Raw genomic sequence first — 22195 nt, 5'->3', positions numbered from 1 at the left:
TACGACAGGATTGGGAAACAAAACCAGACTGCAAACATCCTTTAGAATGGGAAACCAATGATGAATCATGGAATCTGAGAATACTTTGTGCGGAAGGCACCTTAAAATCATCTTTCCAACCCCCTTGCCAAGGGCAGGAACACCTTCCTCTAGCCCCCATCCAACCTGGCCTTGAGCACTCTGAGCACCCTTTATGGTCACTGAACATCCCTTTCCAGGGATCCAGGGGCAGCCACAGCTTCTCTGGGTACCCTGTGCCAGGGCCTGCCCACCCTCACAGCCAAGAATTCCTTCCCAATATCCCACCTAACTCACCCTCTGGCAGTGGAAGCCATTCCCTATGTCCTGTCCTTCCATCCCTTGTCCCCAGTCCCTCTCCAGCTCTCCTGGAGCCTCTTTAGGCATTGGAAGGGGCTCTGATGTTTCCCTGGAGCATTCCCTTCTCCAAGTGAGCACCCCCATCTCTCCCAGAGGGGCTCCAGCCATGGAGCATCTCCATGGTCTCCTCTGGGCTCTCTCCAGCAGCTCCACACCCTTCTGACATAGGGCACCAGAGCTGGGGCAGCGCTGCAGGTGGGGTCTCACCTGAGCAGGGCAGAGCAGCAAAATCCCCTCCAAACCTCCACTGCTGACAGAGATAAACACAACCTACCACTGTTCACCTCAGCCAGGTTTCCCTGGGATCTGCAGGAAGCCTTTTCTGTTTCCCTGGCAGGTGGCGGTGCCGGTGACGCCGCAGCTGGAGCCGCTGTTGGTGCTGGCGGACGAGGCGGCCTGGTGGAACCAGGGCCTGCCGCTCTGGTTTTTTACCTCAGCCAGCTTTTAACCTCAGCCAGCTTTCCCTGGGATCTGCAGGAAGCCTTTTCTGTTTGCCTGGCAGGTGGTGGTGCTGGTGACGCCGCAGCTGGAGCCGCTGTTGGTGCTGGTGGATGAGGCAGCCGTGGCGGCCTGGAGGAACCAGGGCCTGCTGCCCTGTTTTTTTACCTCAGCCAGCTTTTAACCTCAGCCAGCTTTTTACCTCAGCCAGCTTTCCCTGGGATCTGCAGGAAGCCTTTCTGTTTGCCTGGCAGGTGGCAGTCCCGGTGATGCCGCAGCTGGAGCCGCTGTTGGTGCTGGCGGACAAGGCGGCCTTGACGGCCTGGCGGAACCAGGGCCTGCTGGCCCTGTTTTTTACCTCAGCCAGCTTTTTACCTCAGCCAGCTTTCCCTGGGATCTGCAGGAAGCCTTTCTGTTTGCCTGGCAGGTGCCGGTGACGCCGCGGCTGAAGCCGCTGTCGGTGCTGGCGGATATGACGGCCTGGTGGAACCAGGGCCTGCCGCCCTGGTTTTTTTTACCTCAGCCAGCTTTTTACCTCAGCCAGCTTTTAACCTCAGCCAGCTTTCCCTGGGATCTGCAGGAAGCCTTTCTGTTTGCCTGGCAGGTGCCGGTGACGCCGCGGCTGGAGCCGCTGTCGGTGCTGGCGGACGAGGCGGCCGTGGCAGCCTGGCGGAACCAGGGCCTGCCCGCCGACCGCACCTCCAGCCAGAACGCCGCCATCCTCAGCAGCTGCCAGCGCTGGCCCCTCCTGGTGGACCCCCAGCTGCAGGGCAGCAAGTGGATCAAAAACACCCACGGAGACGCACTCCGCGTGATCCGAGCCGGGCAGAAAGGGTAAGGCCACCCTTCTCTGGGAGAAGGGGTTGCTGGAGGTGGTTGTGGCTGTGGAGATGAGCTGCATGAGGAGGTGGGCTGCTGTCGGGATCTCCAGCTGGTCAGAATGACCCCGAGAAAAGCTGGAAAGTCTCTTTTCCCAGCCTGGTGCTTGAAGAAGGAGTCAGGGCTCTTCATTTCTCAGTCTCAAGGTTGTTTATTGTCTCTTATCTATAAAATTCTTTCTCCTATCCTGCCAAGGTTCGCTCAGCAAGACAGTTCCAGGCACTTTCCCTGCCCCTGGGCAGTGTTATGTCTTTATTCTAAAAACTACCTGTACAATATTTACAATTACTTTCCAATTGCTATCACCTATGTTAGACAGTGAGCTTCTACTCTAAACCAATCCAAAAGTGCCAACATCACAGCAGAAGATGGAGGCCAAGAAGAAGAGGGAGAAAGGCTGGACATGCCCAGATCCCTCCATCTTGCCCCCTGAACCCCCATTCTAAAAACCCCAAAATCTACTTTTTCACCCCGTGATAAATTCATTGTTATTCTACTTGAACTGTCGTGGCTTGTAATCCTTCATATAAAGGTTGGTAATTGTTTTTTCCAAGGGCTAAATCAAAGGCACAGGGGTCTTGGGCTCTGTGCCAGGGTCTCTGAGCCCCCTGACAGGGTCTCAAGTCCTCCAGGGCAGCCAGAGGAATTTCCTGGGTTCCCACAGCCTGCAGTGAGGTTGGCTGTGAAGCTCACACCCAGGGCTAGAGGGTGAAGGAGCAGGCTTGTTGTTTTTGTCAGGATGAGGGCTGGTGTTGGGGTGTTGGGTGGCCAGTCAGGGGTCTGATGGCTCAACCTGGGTGCAGCAGCCTTCCCAGAGAGAGGTCCTGCAGGAGACAACTTTGTAGGGGTCTCAGGCAGTCCTTCAGCCACCAGGTAACCCTCAAGGGGCAGACAGCTCAACTCTGAGCAGTGATTTCAGCTCTTACTGATTTCTGCTCTGCCTTGCAAGGTGAGCCCTGGCCAACACAGGGACAGAGAGACAAAGAGAGAGGTCCTGCAGGAGACAACTTTCTAGGGGTCACAGGCAGTCCTTCAGCCACCAGGTAACCTCAGGGGCAGAGGTTACCTGGTGGTAACCTCTGGAGAGCCACCAGGTAACCTCAGGGGCAGACAGCACAGCTCTGAGCAGTGATTTCAGCTCTTAGTGACTTCAGCTCTGCCTTGCGAGGTGTGCCCTGGCCAACACAAGGACAAAGAGACAGGAGCACCCTGTGGTTGTTCCACAGGGTTAGCCTTTATTCCAGCACCCTGCAAAGGACACCAGTGATGGCAGCTCCCTTCTGATCAGGGCAGAAATTGGGGGTTTAATGGGGAAAAGTGTGGGTGGTAAAAAGGGGAAAAAACAATCGGTCCCAACAAATCTACATGGGGTTCCAAAGCATGCTGGGAACTCACCATGACCAAGGAGGATTTCTCAGTCCAGGAGGGTTTGAGAAGACCTGATCATTGCCCATTCAAGGGGTACCACTGCATGCCTATCTGTCTCCACACTGGGGAGCCTTCTGGCAGCCTTAGAGCTGGCCTGGGGAGGCAGAAGGTTGGTTTTGCAGGCCTGTGAGGAGGGTGGCAAGTTATAAGGGGAAGGCTAAGGCTGGGTTTATGGGCAGCTGGGTGGTTGGGGTAAATGTGTATGGTAATATAGGTTTAATAGGCTGATTGGCAGGAGGAGTGCCACGTAGTGAGCCTGAGATGTGCCTGCACAGGGTGTTTGGTGAGCGCTGGGCATTCAGCTGCACTGAGCCAGTAACACTCAGGGAAACCTGCCACTGTATCTGCTCACATTATCTGCTTGCTCATTACCAAAATGACAGATTTCTTATTAAATCAAGGGTCTGTTTAGTGCTTGGCTCTGTTACCATAGAAACTCCTCTGAAGCTGGTGATGGAGTGAGCTGAAGCTGAGTATCAGACAATTCCAGACTGGCTTGGGTGTGAAGGGACCTTAGAGACCATCCAGTTCCCCTCCTGCCCTGGGCTGGGACACCTCCCACAATCCCAGGGTGCTCCCAGCCCTGTCCAGGCTGGCCTGGGCACTGCCAGGGATCCAGGGGCAGCCACAGCTGCTCTGGACAAAAGGCCTGTGTAGACCTGTGACATCCTCCAAAGGCCCGTTGTAGCTGTAATGTCCTGCTTTAGCTTTCATTTTTAGGGTTAGGGTTCTGAAAACCACAAAGCCCAGAGCTTTAGGCACGCTGCAGCTGCAAAAGACATGCCAAAAAGAACAGAAAATTGCCACAAATTGGCTGCTTCTCCACCATTCTGCTGGGCACAAACCTCACCCCCTGCACCTTTTACACCCTCACCCAGGGTTAGGGATATAACCAGGGTCAGGGTTCTGAAAACCACAAAGTCCAGAGCTGTAGGCACACTGCAGCTGCAAAGGGCATGCCAAGGGGAACACAAAAATGCCACAACATGGCTTCCTCCACAGCTTTCTCCTTGGAACCAGCCTTAGCTCCAGGCTGCATTTACTGCCTAGGGTTAGGGTTTTGAAACCACAAAGCCCAGAGCTCCAGGCACACAGCAGCTGCAGAGGGCATCCCAAGGAGAACACAAAACTGCCACAACATCCCTTCCTCCACAGCTTCTTCCCTGGAGCAGCCTTATCCAAGAGGATCCAAGAGGGTTCCCTACCAATTGGAGAATGAGAGCTTGTGTATGGAGCGGTCGCCACGTGTCCTGGGCACAGTTTCATTTCCTTGTTAGGAATGAATTTGTCATAAGCGTGACCCTCAGCTCTGGGCAAAACAGAGCTGAAAGCTGGTCTTCATCTTTGCTTTAAATGAACTGTATCATTTGGCTCTGGAGAAAACAAAATGTGTTCTGAAAATAACTCCAGGCTGTGCCAGCTTTGCTCATGGCTGCCCCTGGGACAGACTTTGTGTTCACTCTTGTCCTTGGGATGTCTGGGGCCTCATTCTCTCTGTTGGACTGCCAGGACTCTCTCTGTCAGTGCCACTTTCTGCACCAGGGACTGGCACCACCTCAGCCCTCTGCCCCTCTCTCCAAATGCTGGCACCCACCTGTAGCTTCCACCACAGTGAGGGTCCCCTCTGTCCCCTCCTCACTGACAGTGCCACATCCTGCTCTGCTGCAGGAAGCACCAGTGCTCTTTCCCACAGGTATCTGGACACACTGGAACAAGCCCTGGCTGCTGGAGACCTGGTTTTGATTGAGAACCTGGAGGAATCCGTGGATCCTGTGCTGGGGCCGTTACTGGGGCGAGAAACAATCAAGAAAGGCAGGTGAGCTTGGGGGGCTTGGGGACACGTGTGGATGGGGGCTGGGGGCTGCTGTGCTCTCTGTTCCTGCCCTCAGACCGTGGGTGTTCACATCCAGCAGCATTAACATCCTGCCTTCAGCAGTGAGGGTGTTTTTAATCAGGCATTCACAGGTAATTCAGCCATAGGATGGCTTGGAAATCAATCCGGATTTCTCATTTCATTTCCCAGCATCATTCAAACCTCATGTACAAGAGAGACCTGTAATTCTCCCATTGTACACTGACCTTGGGGTCTGTAATTGGCTGTTCTGACACCAAATTATTACCAAAATAGCTGCTGCTGTGTTGTGAAGTTAAAGCAGCCTTGAATTTTAGCAAACACTGCACAGCGTTTAGAAATGCAGCTACAGATTTCAGCATCAAGTGTTTCTTAATGAGGTCAAGTTCTCATGGCAGCTGCTGGTCACCTCCAGCTGAGAGGAGATCAGCGAGGGAGGCAGCCAGGGGGCTCTTTTCCCTTAAGTTCTTTGAGGGTTATTTCCCTGCTTGCCTAAAACATCCCAGGCTGTTGTGAACTGGTGGGCAAGGCAAGCTGTCTGCAGAGTTTGCTGGGGAAAACACCCTGGGAAGGGTGGCTGAACATGGGTTTGGATGGAGGATGGAGGATGGAGGGGCAGGATTGAAATGTTTGGAGGCTGTTGGGAGGGGGATGCAGCACGGAGGGTGGCAAATCTGAGCCCCCCTCCAGTGGAACACTCAGGCATCCCCTTTTGTGCATCTCTGCTCTCAAATCTCCTTTGTTAACAAACACATGATCTCTGAATCATGTGTTTGTTAACAAAGGGAAAATAAGTCATAAACCACAAAGAAAATCCCAGGGTTTTGTGTTTCCACACCCTAAGCCCAGACTCCAGGCAGATGCTGCCTGGAAGGGGCTCTGAGCTCTCCACACAACCTCTCCTCTCCAGGCTGGACAATCCCAGCTCTCCCAGCCTGGCTCCACAGGGGAGGTGCTCCAGTGCCTTTATCAACTTCCAGGTCTCCTCTGGAATTGTTCCAGCAGCTCCTTGTCCTCCTGGTGTTGGGGACACCAGAGCTGGGCACTGCTCCAGTGGGGTCTCTCACAGACAGGATCCCCTCCTGGCCCTGTTGCCCACACCCCTTTGGATACAGCCCAGGGCATAGTTGGATTTCTGGGCTGGGTTAAACATGGGTTCAGAGAATGCTGGAATTTCCTGGGGTCCCTGTGAGCTATGGACTGCATGTCAGCAGTGCAGAGCAGGAGGATGCTGGGTTTTCCTGGCTGATGGCACCTCCTGAGAGGTGACAGCCACCACCCTCCACATGTGGCTTCACATGTCAGGCTCAGTGCAGCTGCAGAGCTGGCCTGCTCAGAGCCAACACTCTGGGTAATTGTAGCTGTGACCAGTGAAAAGCTCGAGGCTGAGAGGCTTTTCCTCCCTGCAACTCCAATTTTAGGCAGAATTCAGCCTCTGCCCAAGCCAGGAGAGTTCATGGGTGGACTGGTTGTGCCTCTGCTGGAAAATCTGAGCTTTCTTAAACAGGATCCAAAATCAGGAGAGACTCTCTAGGGTTTTCACCTTAAATCAGATTTAAGTGTGCCCAGTATGAATTAAATCACGATTTCTGTGAGGAGTGCCAAGCATCTGGTGCTGCCACTGACTGGGACCACCCCGTGTGCTGTGGTGACAGCTCCTGGCTGATGCTCCTTCTGCTGAAACCCCAGGTACATCAAGATTGGGGACAAGGAGTGTGCCTTGCACCCTGCCTTCCGCCTGATCCTGCACACCAAGCTGGCAAACCCCCACTTCCAGCCCGAGCTGCAGGCCCAGTGCACCCTCATCAACTTCTCTGTCACCCGCGACGGCCTCGAGGAGCAGCTGCTGGCGGCCGTGGTGCGCCTGGAGAGGCCTGACCTGGAGGAGCTGAAGGTCAGCACCTGGGAATTGTCTCTGGGAGCAAGTAGAAATCATCATCAGCAGCATTTTTATACTTAGAATTTAATATAATTATTGTAATTATTAGTACTGTTATTGATATTGTTATTAGTGTTGTTGTTGTTGGTCTACACTGAGAGACCTGACCTGGAGGAGCTGAAGGTGAGCACCTGGGAATTGTCTCTGGGAGCAAGCACAAATCATCATCAGCAGCATTTTTATATTTATAATTTAATTGTAATTATTGTAATTATTAATATTGTTATTGATATTGTTATTAATATTGTTGTTATTGGTGTAACTTTCTCTTGTTATGGGTGTAGACCAATAACAGAGAGATCTGACAGGGAGGAGCTGAAGATGAGCACTTGGGATTGTCTGTGGGAGCACAGATCATCATCAGCATCATTATTTTACTTATAATCTAATAATTATATTAATTATTATTATAATTATTGATATTGTTATTAATACTGTTATTAATATTGTTGTTGGTCTACACTGAGAAGCCTGGCCTGGAGGAGCTGAAGGTCAGCACCTGGCAATTGTCTCTGGGAGCAAGCACAAATCATCAGCAACATCATTATTACACTTATAATTTAATATAATTATTGTAATTATTAATACTGTTATTGATATTGTTATTAGTGTTGTTGTTGTTGGTCTACACTGAGAGACCTGACCTGGAGGAGCTGAAGGTGAGCACCTGGGAATTGTCTCTGGGAGCAAGCACAAATCATCATCAGCAGCATTTTTATATTTATAATTTAATTGTAATTATTGTAATTATTAATATTGTTATTGATATTGTTATTAATATTGTTGTTATTGGTGTAACTTTCTCTTGTTATGGTGTAGACCAATAACAGAGAGATCTGACAGGGAGGAGCTGAAGGTGAGCACCTGGGATTGTCTGTGGGAGCACAGATCATCAGCAGCATCATTATTTTACTTATAATCTAATAATTATATTAATTATTATTATAATTATTGATATTGTTATTAATACTGTTATTAATATTGTTGTTGGTCTACACTGAGAGGCCTGGCCTGGAGGAGCTGAAGGTGAGCACCTGGGAATTGTCTCTGGGAGCAAGTAGAAATCATCATCAGCAGCATTATTACTCTTAGAATTTAATATAATTATTGTAATTATTAATACTGTTATTGATATTGTTATTAGTGTTGTTGTTGTTGGTCTACACTGAGAAGCCTGGCCTGGAGGAGCTGAAGGTCAGCACCTGGGAATTTACACTGGGAGCAAGCACAAATCATCATCATCAGCATTTTTATACTTATAATTTAATTGTAATTGTTGTAATTATTAATATTGTTATTGATATTGTTATTAATATTGTTGTTATTGGTGTCACCTTCTCTTGTTATGGGTGTAGACCAATAACAGATCTGACAGGGAGGAGCTGAAGGTGAGCACCTGGGAATTCTCTCTGGGTGCAAGCACAAATCATCAGCAGCATCATTATTTTACTTATAATCTAATAATTATAATTATTATTATAATTATTGATATTGTTATTGATACTGTTATTAGTATTGTTGTGGGTCTACACTGAGAATCCTGACCTGGAGGAGCTGAAGGTCAGCACCTGGGAATTGTCTGTGGGTGCAAGTAGAAATCATCATCAGCATCATTATTACACTTATAATTTAATATAATTATTGTAATTATTAGTACTGTTATTGATATTGTTATTAGTGTTGTTGTTGTTGGTCTACACTGAGAAGCCTGGCCTGGAGGAGCTGAAGGTCAGCACCTGGGAATTTACACTGGGAGCAAGCACAAATCATCATCATCAGCATTTTTATACTTATAATTTAATTGTAATTGTTGTAATTATTAATATTGTTATTGATATTGTTATCAATATTGTTGTTATTGGTGTCACCTTCTCTTGTTATGGGTGTAGACCAATAACAGATCTGACAGGGAGGAGCTGAAGGTGAGCACCTGGGAATTCTCTCTGGGTGCAAGCACAAATCATCAGCAGCATCATTATTTTACTTATAATCTAATAATTATAATTATTATTATAATTATTGATATTGTTATTGATACTGTTATTAGTATTGTTGTGGGTCTACACTGAGAATCCTGACCTGGAGGAGCTGAAGGTCAGCACCTGGGAATTGTCTGTGGGTGCAAGTAGAAATCATCATCAGCATCATTATTACACTTATAATTTAATATAATTATTGTAATTATTAGTACTGTTATTGATATTGTTATTAGTATTGTTGTTGTTGGTCTACACTGAGAATCCTGACCTGGAGGAGCTGAAGGTGAGCACCTGGGAATTTACACTGGGAGCAAGTGTTACAGTCATCATTATCATCATTATTTTTTTATTTTTATTATTGGTATTTTTTAATTTTTTTTTTTGTTTTTAACAAACAGCATTTCACATGCCAGCTTGCAGACATTGCTGAGCTCCTCACAAAATCAGATTTCCCTTGTATGACAGGCATTGAGGGTTTTTTTCCCCCTTCACCCTTATCTTTCCTTGGTATTTTGAGAACCCTTGTCCTTCATTTTCAAGGTTTTTCTCCCAAAAATTCTCTTTATTTTTCCTCCTCCTCTTGTGACTGAAAGCTGAGTTTCTCATTGCCTCAGTTTTTTTCTGGACTTCACGGTTTTCATTTTGGAAGCAGGATTAATCTCGCTTAATTTTCAGCATTTGTGGTAAAGGATTCTCTCTGTAAATATTGTGAGGCTGGCAATGATATTTTTCTCTTCTCGTTCATCCTCCCACTTTGTAACAGGCCAAAATATTTTCTCTCTCTCTTAACAAGTATGGCTTTAATTTCAAGGCAATTTTATAAAGAAAATCCTCCCTTCTGACGACACCTTTAGCAGTGTAACAAATACGAATAATCCTAAATATTTTCTGAGAGTGGGGATAAATTTACTGCTTGTGCTCACTCATTTTCTGCCTGGCCCGGGCTGGAAGTGCCTCTCTCTTCCCAGTTTTAGCCCAGTAAGCCACTGGTGGCAGTGGGACCCCGAGGGCAGGATAGAAATGGGAGCAAGCAGGACAGGAGAGGCTGTGGCTCTGCCCTCAGGGGTGAGCCTGAGATTCCTCTGTACCTGAGATTTCACACTGGTACCCATCAGGTTTTAACCCCCTGTTCCCCATGGCTGGTGGGACTGCTGTGGGCTGCAGTGGTGACAGCAGAGCTTCAGCAGGAGGAGTGAGGAGCAGCTGGGACTCCCCAGGCTGGCTTGACCCCAAGAAATGAGCTACAAAGGCACAGGATTTGTGTTTGAGATGGGGATAAAGGTCTTTTATTCCTGATTCATTTCCAGTGTTCTCCTGCATTTCTAGCCACAGGGATCAGTTGTCCTGGTGCTCTCTGTGCTGTTCCAGGTGCTCTCTGTGCTGTTCCAGGTCTCTCTTGTTGGATAAGGGGTGATCCCAGACCCCAGAGCTCTGTCCATTCCCAGGAGAGCAGGAATCAGCCCTGCTGGGCCATGGCAATTGTCAGTGGGAAGCTTAATCCCATGTGAAGCTGACTCATCCTTACTTTACCTCATCCTTTATGGCTAAAACTTCCTGGATTTATTATTTGCAGTCAGATCTCACAAAGCAGCAGAATGAATTCAAGATCACCTTGAAAACGTTGGAGGACAACTTGCTCTCTCGGCTGTCATCAGCATCTGGGAATTTCCTGGGAGACACAGCCTTGGTGGAGAACCTGGAGAGCACCAAGAGGACAGCTGCAGAGATTGTGGAGAAGGTACAAAGACACTGATAGCCTGCAGAAAAGCATGTCTGTGCTCCTTTAAGGATTTCTGGGTGGATTGTAACCTCTGCTCTGCCCATCTCTGCTCCGTCTGCTGAGCAGGGAGTAGAAATTGGTATAAATGGTAAATGCTCTTCATGCTGGAGAGCTCCAGGCCATTTAGTTCTTTGGAGCTTTTTTTTGTGTTAAATGACCTATTTAAGACCAAGAGAAAACACTGGTGCCTGATGTGGAGACAATAAAATTTACACACTGTATCAAGGCAGCTTTAAGCTGTTCCAGCATAATCCTGGGTACATCACACTGCCTCTTAGGCTGGGTTTTAGTGCTGACCAGGGACTGGAGACTGTGATCTCAAGTAAATCTGAAAGAACTCAGGTATTTCATACCCTTTTGTTCCTCAGAGTATAAATCAGCATTTGTGTGAGTTCCATGAGCACTGCCACCCGTCCAGCTGCCCTTGCTGGCTGCATGGGCTTAGGTAAATGCCCAGAGGTTTTTCCTTGCCACTGAGGGAATTTGGGAAGTCTGGTTCCCGTACCAGGACTGTCCCAGGGCTCTGGTGGGGACGTTCAGCTGCTTCCCTCTGCAGTCCCCCCATCTCCAGAGCCTGCACTGCCCTCCCCAGCCACTGGCCCATGCTCTGCCTGGCCCAGGCTGGAGCTGCCTCTGCTCCCAGCCAGTGACCAAGACACTGAGTGATCCTCCCTGATTAAAAAGCAGAATTATTTTCCATTCATGGTGCATCATTCAGCTCCCTGGGGAGGGGTTTCTTGAACCCCCAGAAGAGGTGTTGAAGGGATTTTTTGGTGTGGAAAGCTTGGCATCTCCCCCTTGAAGTAGGTGTTTTGGAAGTGCTTCACCCTCCAAACCAGCTGTGCTGCACAGCTGCTCACTGCCAGCAGTGCCAGCAAGGCATGGATTTTAGAGTTTGCACCTGCATTTTATGGGTCTGTGCCCATCTGGAATGCTGTGGAACAGCCCTGTTAGAGGTTCAAGTCAAGCCTCACTCTCCTTTTGTTCTGCCTACCCAAAGAAGCTGTTCAGCCAACATTTTCCTTGCTTTGGAAGTCCCCCCTGCTCAGCAGATGAAGAGCATCTGTCTGGCCCAGCTCTGGCTCTGAGTTTGGCAGAACTGTTCCTGAGCCCAGCACTGCTCCTGGGGATGTGCAAACAGGCTCATCCCACAGACCCCACAGCAGATGAAGGCTCATCCTGTGCTTCCCTGGGTGGCTTGTTCTGCCACAGGAAGCCTAGGGAGGGCTGGAGAGGGACTTCTTGCAGTGGTAGTACAAAGGGAAGGGCTTCAAGCTGAAAATAGGCAGATTTGGAAGAAATTCTTGGCTGTGAGGGTGGGCAGGCCTGGCACAAGTTGCCCAGAGAAGCTGTGGCTTCCCCATCCCTGGCAGTGTCCAAGGCCAGGCTGGACAGGGCTGGGGGCAGCCTGGGATGGTGGAAGGTGTCCCTGAGTGGAATGAGAAGAGCTTTAAGGTCCCTTCCAACCCCAAGCATTCTGGGATTCTGTGATCCATTGCATGGTTTGCAGGCCTGGCTGGGTCAGCACTGTCCCAGCAGCTCCTGACCATGGTGTTAGACCTGTCTGTCCTCAGCCAGGGACTAAAATAAACCCCAGGAGGCTCAGGGGTGGCACTTCTTGCTGCTGAGGTGGAATGAAAGAACAAACAGGAGTGAGGTGAAGGTTCTGCCAAGAAGGTTTTCACAAGTCCCCCAGAGCAGCTGCAGAGCCCTGCCCAGGGGGTTTGGTGCTGCTGAGGAAAGGCAGTGAAGAGCTGCTCTAAATTAGCAGCTCTCAGCCCTGGGGAAGCTGCCTGGAGCAGCACTGGGGCTGCTCAGCCCAGGGTTGTTAATGGCCTGCACAGGAGGGGGGCAATTAGCACCAGAAACTCACGGATGAGAAATTGAATTCCAGCCAGCAAAGAGCAGGGAGCCTAGGGAGAAGCCTGGAGGAGACTCAGGAAAACTGAGGATTGGGCATCTGAGGGAGAAAATGCAGTTAAATGGAAGGTTCCAGAGGGGGAGGATGCTGGGGAGGGCAGCTCCAGCCTGGCCCCATGGTGGTCACTTGTGGCTTGTGGCCAGTCTTTATCATTGCAACAGGCCCCCAGATGGGTAATAATTAGCACAGACTCCATATATTACAGAAGAATGATTAATAATCTTCATTAAGAAACCCATTGCTCCTTTTTATACCTTAGTTGGCTAGAGGCGGAATTGATTGGTCCTTTAGTTAAAACACCATTACTGTTGGTTAATTAAGAAACCACTCCTTGGTAAACTAATTTTCATAACACATTCCACATGTGCACAATATCAGGTGCAGTAAGTTAAGATAAGAATTGTTTCTCATTCTTTTCTCTGATTTTTTCCACAGCCTTTTCCCCAGAACAATGCCTGGGAAAGTTGTGCTGCTGTCCTTGGCCAGAGAGCTGCTGCCCCGAGTGTGGCAGGGCTGTGGCAGTGCCCAGGGCTGTGCTGACAGGATTTGTGCTGTTTCCTTGCAGGTGCAGGAGTTTAAGGTGACAGAAGGCAGGATTAACGAGGCCAGGGAGCAGTACAGGCCCGCGGCCTGCCGCAGCGCCATGCTCTACTTCAGCATGAACCAGCTGCACAACGTCCACCCCATGTACCAGTTCTCCCTCAAGGTACCTGCCCTCACTCTGGGGTCCATGAAATCACATTTCAGTTCTCCCTCAAGGTACCTGCCCTCATTCTAGGGTCCATAAAATCAGAATTCAGCTCTCCCTGAAGGTACCTGCCTGTGGGCTCCATAAAATCACAATTCAGTTCTCCCTGAAGGTACCTGTCCTTGGGGTCCATGAAATCACATTTCAGTTCTCCCTCAAGGTACCTGCCCTCACTCTGGGCTCCATAAAATCACAATTCAGTTCTCCCTGAAGGTACCTGCCTGTGGGCTCCATAAAATCACAATTCAGTTCTCCCTGAAGGTTCCTGCCCTGTGGGGTCCATAAAATCACATTTCAGTTCTCCCTGAAGGTACCTGCCCTCATTCTGGGGTCCATGAAATCACAATTCAGTTCTCCCTGAAGGTACCTGCCCTCACTCTGGGGTCCATAAAATCACAATTCAGTTCTCCCTGAAGGTACCTGCCCTTGGGCTCCATAAAATCACAATTCAGTTCTCCCTGAAGGTACCTGTCTTTGGGGGTCCATAAAATCACAATTCAGTTCTCCCTCAAGGTACCTGCCCTTGGGGTCCATGAAATCACATTTCAGTTCTCCCTGAAGGTACCTGCCCTTGGGCTCCATAAAATCACATTTCAGTTCTCCCTGAAGGTACCTGCCTTCACTCTGGGGTCCATAAAATCACAATTCAGTTCTCCCTGAAGGTACCTGCCCTCATTCTAGGGTCCATAAAATCAGAATTCAGTTCTCCCTGAAGGTACCTGCCCTCATTCTAGGGTCCATAAAATCAGAATTCAGCTCTCCCTGAAGGTACCTGCCCTCACTCTGGGGTCCAAAAAATCACAATTCAGTTCTCCCTGAAGGTACCTGCCCTGTGGGGTCCATAAAATCAGAATTCAGTTCTCCCTGAAGGTACCTGCCCTCTGGGCTCCATAAAATCACAATTCAGCTCTCCCTGAAGGTTCCTGCCCTGTGGGGTTCATAAAATCACAATTCAGTTCTCCCTGAAGGTTCCTGCCCTGCTGCCCTCTGCCTGTGGGGTCCATAAAATCAGAATTGCAGTCACAGTCTCACAGAATCACACAAGGTTGGGGTTGGAAAAGGTTTAAAGCCCATCCTGCTCCATTCCTTCCTGTTCCACACCTTCCACCATCCCAGGTTGCTCCAAACCCTGCCTAGAAGAAGTTGCAGCTTTAATATTCAAACTTTTTGTCATATAAGAAAGGTATTTTGGGGGATGGAGGGTTAAATGAGCATCCTGGTCCACAGCTTCTTCCAAACGATTTCTTACCTTGACAAGTGACCTGGAAAAAGGAATTGAGGAGACACTACAAAATGTTGAGCCTCATCCACAAAGCAGCTTTTCCTTTTGATAGCTACGACTCGTTTGTTGAAGTAATTTTATCAGAAAAAATGTACAGAATATCTTTTGTGCCTTTTGAAAGATTCATCCCTCTCACACACATAATAGATCCAGGGGTTCCTGAGGTTTCACCTTTAATCTGTGTCTCCTGCAGTTAGTTTGTTTTATGTTTTCCAGTGAACATTAGCAGCGTGTATATATACATGGAAAATTATTGGGGGAAATGTTTTTATCTAATAAATTTTGATGACAGATCATAAAACATTGTGTAAAGATGCACAGGGATGATTTTAGAATACTTGCCACACAGCTGGGAGCCCATTATAAATTAGAACACAAAGATTTATGTGCTGCTCTGCAGCATGTTTTAACACAATTTAAAGAAACGTTAAGCAGGAAAATGCATTCTGCAATTATTTAATAATGCATTCAGTATCAGTGTTACTTTAATTTGTTGAGGCATCATTTTTCCTTTGTAGAACCCTAAAAATAAGGCTGCCAGCACGGTCATGCCTTGTCCAGTTGGTGCCATCAGTGTGTATTGGCCTGGTTATTTCCTTTAGCTGGGCCCAGCACATGGAGCCTTTGCATTCCTAAGCAGGACTCAGGGTTTATGCTCTTGTTAATTTTCTTTTTTCAGCTGCTTTTGATAATTTGCTCATGCTTTTAATTTGGGCGACTGTGAAAGTCGTTTGTCTTTTCTCATTTAGATCAGAAATGTTGTTGCAATAATCCTTAACCTCTTATACAAGAGGGTTGTTCTCAATGCAGACACCCACCCTTGAGGGGACTTCAATGACTGCTTCAGCTCACTGCTCCCTGCCCTCCTCAACCAGTCCTTTGCTGGATCCAGACAGTAAACCACTCACAGGGCTTTCAAAAAAATATTTTTATTTTTATTTATATTTTTTTGGAGGGACTGCTCCTCTCTGAGTTGAAATATTTGTGCAGTGGGAGATCTGCTTTCCTCCTTTGCTCTACTCTGCTAAGACCCCTCCTGGAGCAGTGTCCAGCTCTGGGGTGCTCAGCACAGGAAAGGTGTGGACATGACTGAGCAGCTCCAGAAGAGGCAATGGATGTGATCCAGGAGTCTCTCTATGGAGCCAGCTGGGAGAAAACTCCATGGAGACCTCAGAGCCCCTTCCAATGCTCTCCAAGAGAGCTGGAGCAGGGCTGGGGACAAGGGATGGAGGGACAGGGCACAGGGAATGGCTCCCACTGCCAGAGGGCAGGGATGGATGGGATATTGGGAATCAGGGATTGTTCCCTGGCAGGGTGGGCAGGGGCTGGGGTGGAATTCTCAGACCAGCTGTGGCTGCCCCTGGATCCCTGGAAGTGTTTAAAGCCAGGTTGGACAGGGCTTGGAGCACCTGGGACAGTGGAAGGTGTCCCTGCCATGGCAGGGGTGGCACTGGCTGCGTTTGTGTTGGAGTTTTTCCTGTTTCCTCTGGGAGCTCCACTCTCTGCTGGCTCCACATTTGCAGAGGATGTGGCTGTGCCATCCCAACGGGAGCACACTGGGCACAGAAACATCTCTTGTACCCCTGTGTGGCAGTTCCCTGTGCCCTGTCGGGGTCCCTGGGGATGTCACCACTGCCAGGTGGTGTCACCTCTGCCAGGCAGAGCCAGGGGCTGCTGGGTCTCTGTGTGCTCCCTGCGAGGCAGAACCTGAGCTGGCATCACTGTGATACCCAAGGGCTGTGCAAAGGGCATCTCCCACTGCCCCTTCCTGCTGTGTCTCCCCTCCCAGGCATTCCAGGGGGTGTTCCAGAAGGCCATGGAGAGGGCAGCCCCTGCTGAGAGCCTGGCAGGGCGGGTGCTGAGCCTCACAGACAGCATCACCTTCTCCGTGTTCCAGTACACGGCCCGGGGGCTCTTCGAGAGGGACAAACTGACCTTCAGTGCCCAGCTCACCTTCCAGGTACCAGCAGCACCTTGTGTGCCAGGCTGCACTGCCAGAGCAGCCCATGCAGGGGGCTTCATTGTCTTCTCTGCCTCTCTGGGAATCATGGAATTATTCAGGCTGGAAAAGCCCTCCCAGACCACTGAGTCCACCCTAATCCCCACCTTGTCCCCAGCCCAGAGCACTCGGTGCCACCTCCAGGAACTCTCTGGACACTCCAGGGATGGGCACTCCAACCCTCCCTGGGCATTTCCAATCCCTGAGCCCCCTTTCCATGGGGAAATTCCTGCTGTGCCCACCCTGAGCTGCCCTGGCCCAGCCTGAGGCCGTTCCCTCTGCTCCTGTCCCTGTTCCCTGGAGCAGAGCCCAACCTGGGGCTGTCCCCTCCTGGCAGGAGCTGTGCAGAGCCAGAATTTCCCCCTGATCCCCCTTTTCTGCAGGCTGAGCCCCTTCCCAGCTCCCTCAGCTGCTCCTCACAGGATTTATTCATGCCAATAACAGGCACGGGTGCTGTGCTGGATTTGAATTATGCTGACAAAGGTTATTTGAGAAATTCCTGCTTGCAGGACCTGCAAGAAATGGCAAAGCAAACTGGCCTGGAAGGGCTCTTGCATTGAACCTAAAGAAGTGCCTGCTGCAGAGCTGCTGTCCCATGTCCTCAGTGTTTGTATAATTTTATTTTTTTTTTCCAATCTGGCTTTGCTGTCAGGGCCTTCTCTAAGGGTGCTCTCCATCCCCGTGGAACTCAGCCTTTACCAGGTGGTTTTCCCAACTTTTTTCCTCTTGCCAATCTCCACACTCATTCCTGGTCCTCTTTTGGGACACCCACAGCACCTACATGGTGTGTCCATCACACCTCTCCAGCACAGGGCACCCTACATTTCAGCCACACATTTTTCAAGCACGTTAATTGAATCATTAATCTTCAGCTCTGGGTCCTGGCTGCTCTAGGATGTCTTGTTTCTTTGGAATTACAGATACTTCTGATGAATAAAGAAATCGACCCAGCAGAACTGGATTTCCTGCTCAGATACCCAGCACAGCCTGGAGTCACCAGCCCTGTGGAGTTCCTGTCTGACCATGCCTGGGGAGGAATCAAGGTACCTGATCCATGGGAAATCAGCTCCCTTTATCTCCTCTAAAAACCCTTCAGGGGGTCTGTGGTGTTGTGAGGTCCCCAGGACGAGGTGAGAGATGAGAATTTGACTCCATGTTCTCAGAAGGCTGATATATTAATTATATTATATTATATTATATTATATTATATTATATTATATTACATTACATTACATTACATTACATTATATTACATTTATTATATTATATATTACATTACATTAATTACATTACATTATACTATATTATACTCTACTATATTATATTATATTATATTATATTATATTATATTATATTATACTATATTACATTACATTCTATTATATTGTATTATACTATATTATACTATATTACATTACATTCTATTACTATACTAAAGAAAGGAAGGATACATCAGAAGCCTAGAAAAGAATGATGATGAAAGCTCGTGACTGACTCCTCAGAGTCTGACACAGCTGGACTGTGATTGGCCATTAATTAAAAACAATTCACATGTTTGGATAAACCATCTCCAGACCACATTCCAGAGCAGCAAAACATGGAGAAGCTGAGGCTTCTCATCTTGCCAGGAGAAGCAATCCTGGTGAAGGGATTTTTCAGAAAATATCACAGTGACAGGGGTCCTTATGGCATTTGGTGAACACAGGTCTGCCCCTAAGAGGGGGCAGCACAAAGAGGCCACAGACATGGAGAGTTCTGCAGGTCCAGCACTGATTTTGAGGGCTTTTCCTGTGCCCTCCTGTGTGTCACCAGGAAAATGGTTCTTCCCTCTGAGAATCAGACCAGACTGAGAACACCCTCAGCCTTCTCAGAGCTGGGAGTCAGATTCTCATCTCTCACCTCCCCCTGGGACCTCACAAACACCACACTGCTGTGCATGGGAAGGTTTCCAGGTGTGCTGCACACCTCAGGTGTCCTCAGCCTTCATCTGATGGCCCCAGGAGCTGCACAAAAGTCACTGCCCGGTAATCTGCACTAATTTTATGAATTTCAGGACTTTCTGGTGGTGAATTCTGCATTATCAGATACCAAGTACCCTTCAGATTGTCTTTTGTGATGACTGTACTATTGATTTTGCTATAAATAATATGGTGTCAACTTTTATTAGTGTTTGTGTTGATGTCTGTTGGTTTATTAACCTCTGAGGTTTTGGCAATTCTTGTTGCTTGAGGCATGGGTTTAGTAAAATCATATTTTGTCACAGACTGCTATAATTAGGTTAATTAGTCATGGATTCTACACAGTTTATTAGCAGGCTAAAATCTCCTTATATCAAGAAGATTAAATGCTATAATAAATTGTTTTTTCAACAAAGCTTGAACAAAGTACACTTCAGATTTATATTTCAAATTCAAAGTGAAATTTAGCATTCTGCTGATTTTTCACAGAAACATTGCAAATGCTCCAGCCCAAAGGACTCCTTTTGCCAGGGCAGGGTCTGGCCAAGATAGTGCCAGCAGAAATCAATATTGATATTTGTGGCCCATTCTGAGCCTCCCACTTTGGGCCCATTAACTTCCAAGGAAACCTCATTAAATGTTGAGGGCTCTGGGCATGCAACTGGCCTTGTGTGACTTGACCTATTATTTATTGTTGTGGGTTGATTAATAATATATAGAGGCCAATAATCCTTTGCAGTTGCTTGGCTGTTTGCAGCTCGTGGTGCTGGAGCATCTCATTTAGGAAACACTCATTTATGATTTAGTTTCCCAGCTTCTTTCAAGTTCAGTACAAAGTTTCACAGAGCCTTTTGCTGTAACCTGTGTGCCGGGGAAGTTTGGTATTCACCCCTGGCTGAAGAAAACCTGGCCAGAAGGAGGTGGTTTGTAGGGAAAGGTAACAGCTTTAATTATATCTGCTGAGAGACCTGGGAAAATGGGCACATTCCAGGCTCTTTAAAGCTGAAACAGGAATTGAATTCGAGCTAAAGGCTGGGGAGAGCTGTTCTGAGCTTGTTCTGTTCATCAGTGAGATGTGTGGGAGGCAATGGCACCTGTGGGGGAGCTGTGCCTGGCCCTGGGGCAGGGGAGGTGTTAGCAAAGGGCACAGTCATTGCCTGGGTGCCAGCCCTGCCTCTGGCTTACTGAGCATTAGCTGGGAGCAGGAAGGGCTCAGAGTTTTGTCATTTAATTAAAGCAGTGCCTTTGCTGAGCCCCTGCCTTTGGTGCTCAGTGGAATTGGTCATTTCAGTCCTAAGGCCTCTCATTTGCAGGGGCTTAGCAGTGATCCCTGGAGAAGGCAAAAGTGTTCTTTTGTTCCTATAATGAGGGTTTCTGTCTCTTTTCAATTTCCTTTATTGCAGCCTGTTGTGCTGTTCTCCCTCTGAGTTCCCAGAGTCTGCCTTGAAAGTTTTTATTTCTGTTGGGTACTTCTGAAAACCTTTTCTGTGTCCATGCACAGCTGGCCATGTCTCCTGGCTTGGCTGGTGGTTTCCTCTCCAGGAAAAGTGTGGACACACCTCAGAGCACAGTGCTGCTGTGGCCACAGCCAGCTGCAAATGCCACTTGGGAATTCTCATTGTGGGATTGAATGAACCCAGAATCCATGCAGGGGTTGTCCTCTGGAGGGTGAGCACTCTCTGAATTCATCTCTGAGGTGATGCTCTGTGGTCCTTTGAACCCTTGTGAAGGCAGGCTGTCCTGTTGAGCTGTTCCTGGCCACACAGCTCCTGTCATGACTCTTCTCTGAGCATGATGTTGAAATGATATCATTTGGTTTTAGGGTCTTTGCTGGGTCTGTCAGACTGTGCCCAGACTCAGCAGTAAGATGGGCCAGCAGTTGTTTGCTGCCCTGAGTGCACCCAGGGAAACTCCCCTGAGCTCCCAAGCCAGAGGCACCTGCAGGGCCCTGCCCTGCTCATGCCCAGGAGAGCAGGAGAGTCCACCCAAGCCCAAGCTGAGCCAGCAGGACAAAGCTGGCAGATTGTGTGGCTCATCCTGAGCTGTGCCTGGCCACCTCCTGGTGGAGCAAATCAGCAGGGAGGGAGCAGCACCTTCCCCTCACTGTGCTGGGCTCTGAGACCCACAGCAGAAACTCCTGCAGCCCATGTCTGACCCAGCCTTGCTCTGCAGGTGTGGGCTTAGGGCTGAGTTTAGACCCTGGCTCAGGCACAGCCTCACACAGGGCACGGTCCCACCTTCTGCCCACACCAGGGGTGTCCCAGGGGTGCAGCAGAGCCTGGGTGTGTGCCTGGCATCCCGAGCATCCCCTGGGCCAGCTGGGCTCTCCTCCAGCTTCACCACTGCTGATGGAGCCACTGGCTGTGCCCTCATGGTCTGCAAAACCAAAACGTTTTGGTTTTGGCCCACGCTAGGAGGTGAGGGCTGTTCTGAGGCCGTTCCCTGGGACCCTGGGATGCCAGGCTCCCCCAGCTCCAGCTCCTCCACGGTGCCCTGTGGCTCCCTGTGGTGCACGTGGCTGTCCCCATGTCTGGCTGTTCCCAGGAGCTGGAAATGTGCATTTCCCCAGCCTGATTTCCTTTGTGATATTTCCTGCAGTGCCTCTTCAGCGCTGAATGCAGATGTGTCCCACGGGATAAGTGCAGTGAGTTAATGCACAGCAGGAATACACCTGGCCAGCCTGGATTACTTCTTATCCCAATCATCTCCCTCATCTTTTTCTGAAGAGGAAGAATTTTCATTATGTAGATATGAAAACCCCACTGAAAGGGCATTGTTTAATAGATGTGATGTTGAATAATGAGCTCTAAATACTGAATTCAGCTTTCGAGGAGGAGAACAGCCCTAGACAAAGTCGTATATTAACTCCATATTTATAATTTTGCAGAATGCAGATGATAAGATTGCGTATGTGGCTTAGGAGATAAAATACCAAATCATTTTTTTTTTGCATTTAAGAAAACTGGATTTTTTATTTTTTTGGACAAAAGAACAAAAATCTCTCTTCCAACTTTCACTTCTTGCACTTTTTAGATGAGGAAATTTTTCATTCTTCTCCAAGATTGATTGTGGCACAATCTGCTGCATACATTGTGCTCTCTGTGCATATGCAATGTCCTTTGATCAGGCTGGTCAGACAGGAAAGGCTCGCAGCTCACAGCTTCCCTCCTGCATTCAGGATTATTATTATGCAAGAAAATCATAGTTCTTAATTAAATATCTTCCATTAACTCAGTTCTTCAGATGTACAGCCTTTTAGAGCATCTTTGATAGAAAACATTGATTGTGACACTTCAATGGGCATTTATCTGCTCTCATCTAGAAGTTTCCTAAGGACATTCTTCTGTCCTCTGTATCAAGTCTCAGAGAAATATTCCCAATGTCTCACAGAAATGCTACTTGAGAAGGTTTTACCTTTTTTTTTCCCCTTTTCTTTTCTAACCTGCTGGCTAATGATCTGATGCTTATCTGAAATATGGCACAGATTGTGATCGCATCAAATATTTAAGGACGCACTTTGTCGGTTTGATTGCAGAGTGGAAATTGAGTTTTTCTGGATGCTCTAAGCCTCTGTCTTTCCCTCTCAATCCTCCCTGACACAAAGCCTGCTGTCA

The 22195-nt window shown here is 48.5% G+C and overlaps 1 protein-coding gene across 3 annotated transcripts in view; it reads left to right on the top strand.

The window, feature by feature from the left end:
* The window catches only part of DNAH9 (dynein axonemal heavy chain 9), a 161040-nt gene that overhangs the window by 90396 nt on the left and 48449 nt on the right, over positions 1 to 22195 (top strand). Inside the window, exons 44-50 of one of the 3 annotated variants that reach the window (XM_077188209.1) lie at positions 1421 to 1650; positions 4817 to 4939; positions 6665 to 6869; positions 10467 to 10631; positions 13160 to 13300; positions 16414 to 16584; positions 17544 to 17666. In XM_077188209.1, the coding sequence (XP_077044324.1) occupies positions 1421 to 1650; positions 4817 to 4939; positions 6665 to 6869; positions 10467 to 10631; positions 13160 to 13300; positions 16414 to 16584; positions 17544 to 17666 (1158 nt within the window). Of the gene's footprint in view, positions 1 to 1420; positions 1651 to 4816; positions 4940 to 6664; positions 6870 to 9161; positions 9177 to 10466; positions 10632 to 13159; positions 13301 to 16413; positions 16585 to 17543; positions 17667 to 22195 lie in introns of those variants that run through there. The other 2 variants (XR_013184717.1, XM_077188210.1) reach the window with 2 other exon arrangements.

Source organism: Agelaius phoeniceus, chromosome 19, assembly GCF_051311805.1.
Source record: "Agelaius phoeniceus isolate bAgePho1 chromosome 19, bAgePho1.hap1, whole genome shotgun sequence".
NCBI classification, from domain to species: domain Eukaryota; kingdom Metazoa; phylum Chordata; class Aves; order Passeriformes; family Icteridae; genus Agelaius; species Agelaius phoeniceus.
Note: the sequence above shows the minus strand (reverse complement) of the source record. Positions and strands in the feature narration are given on the sequence as shown.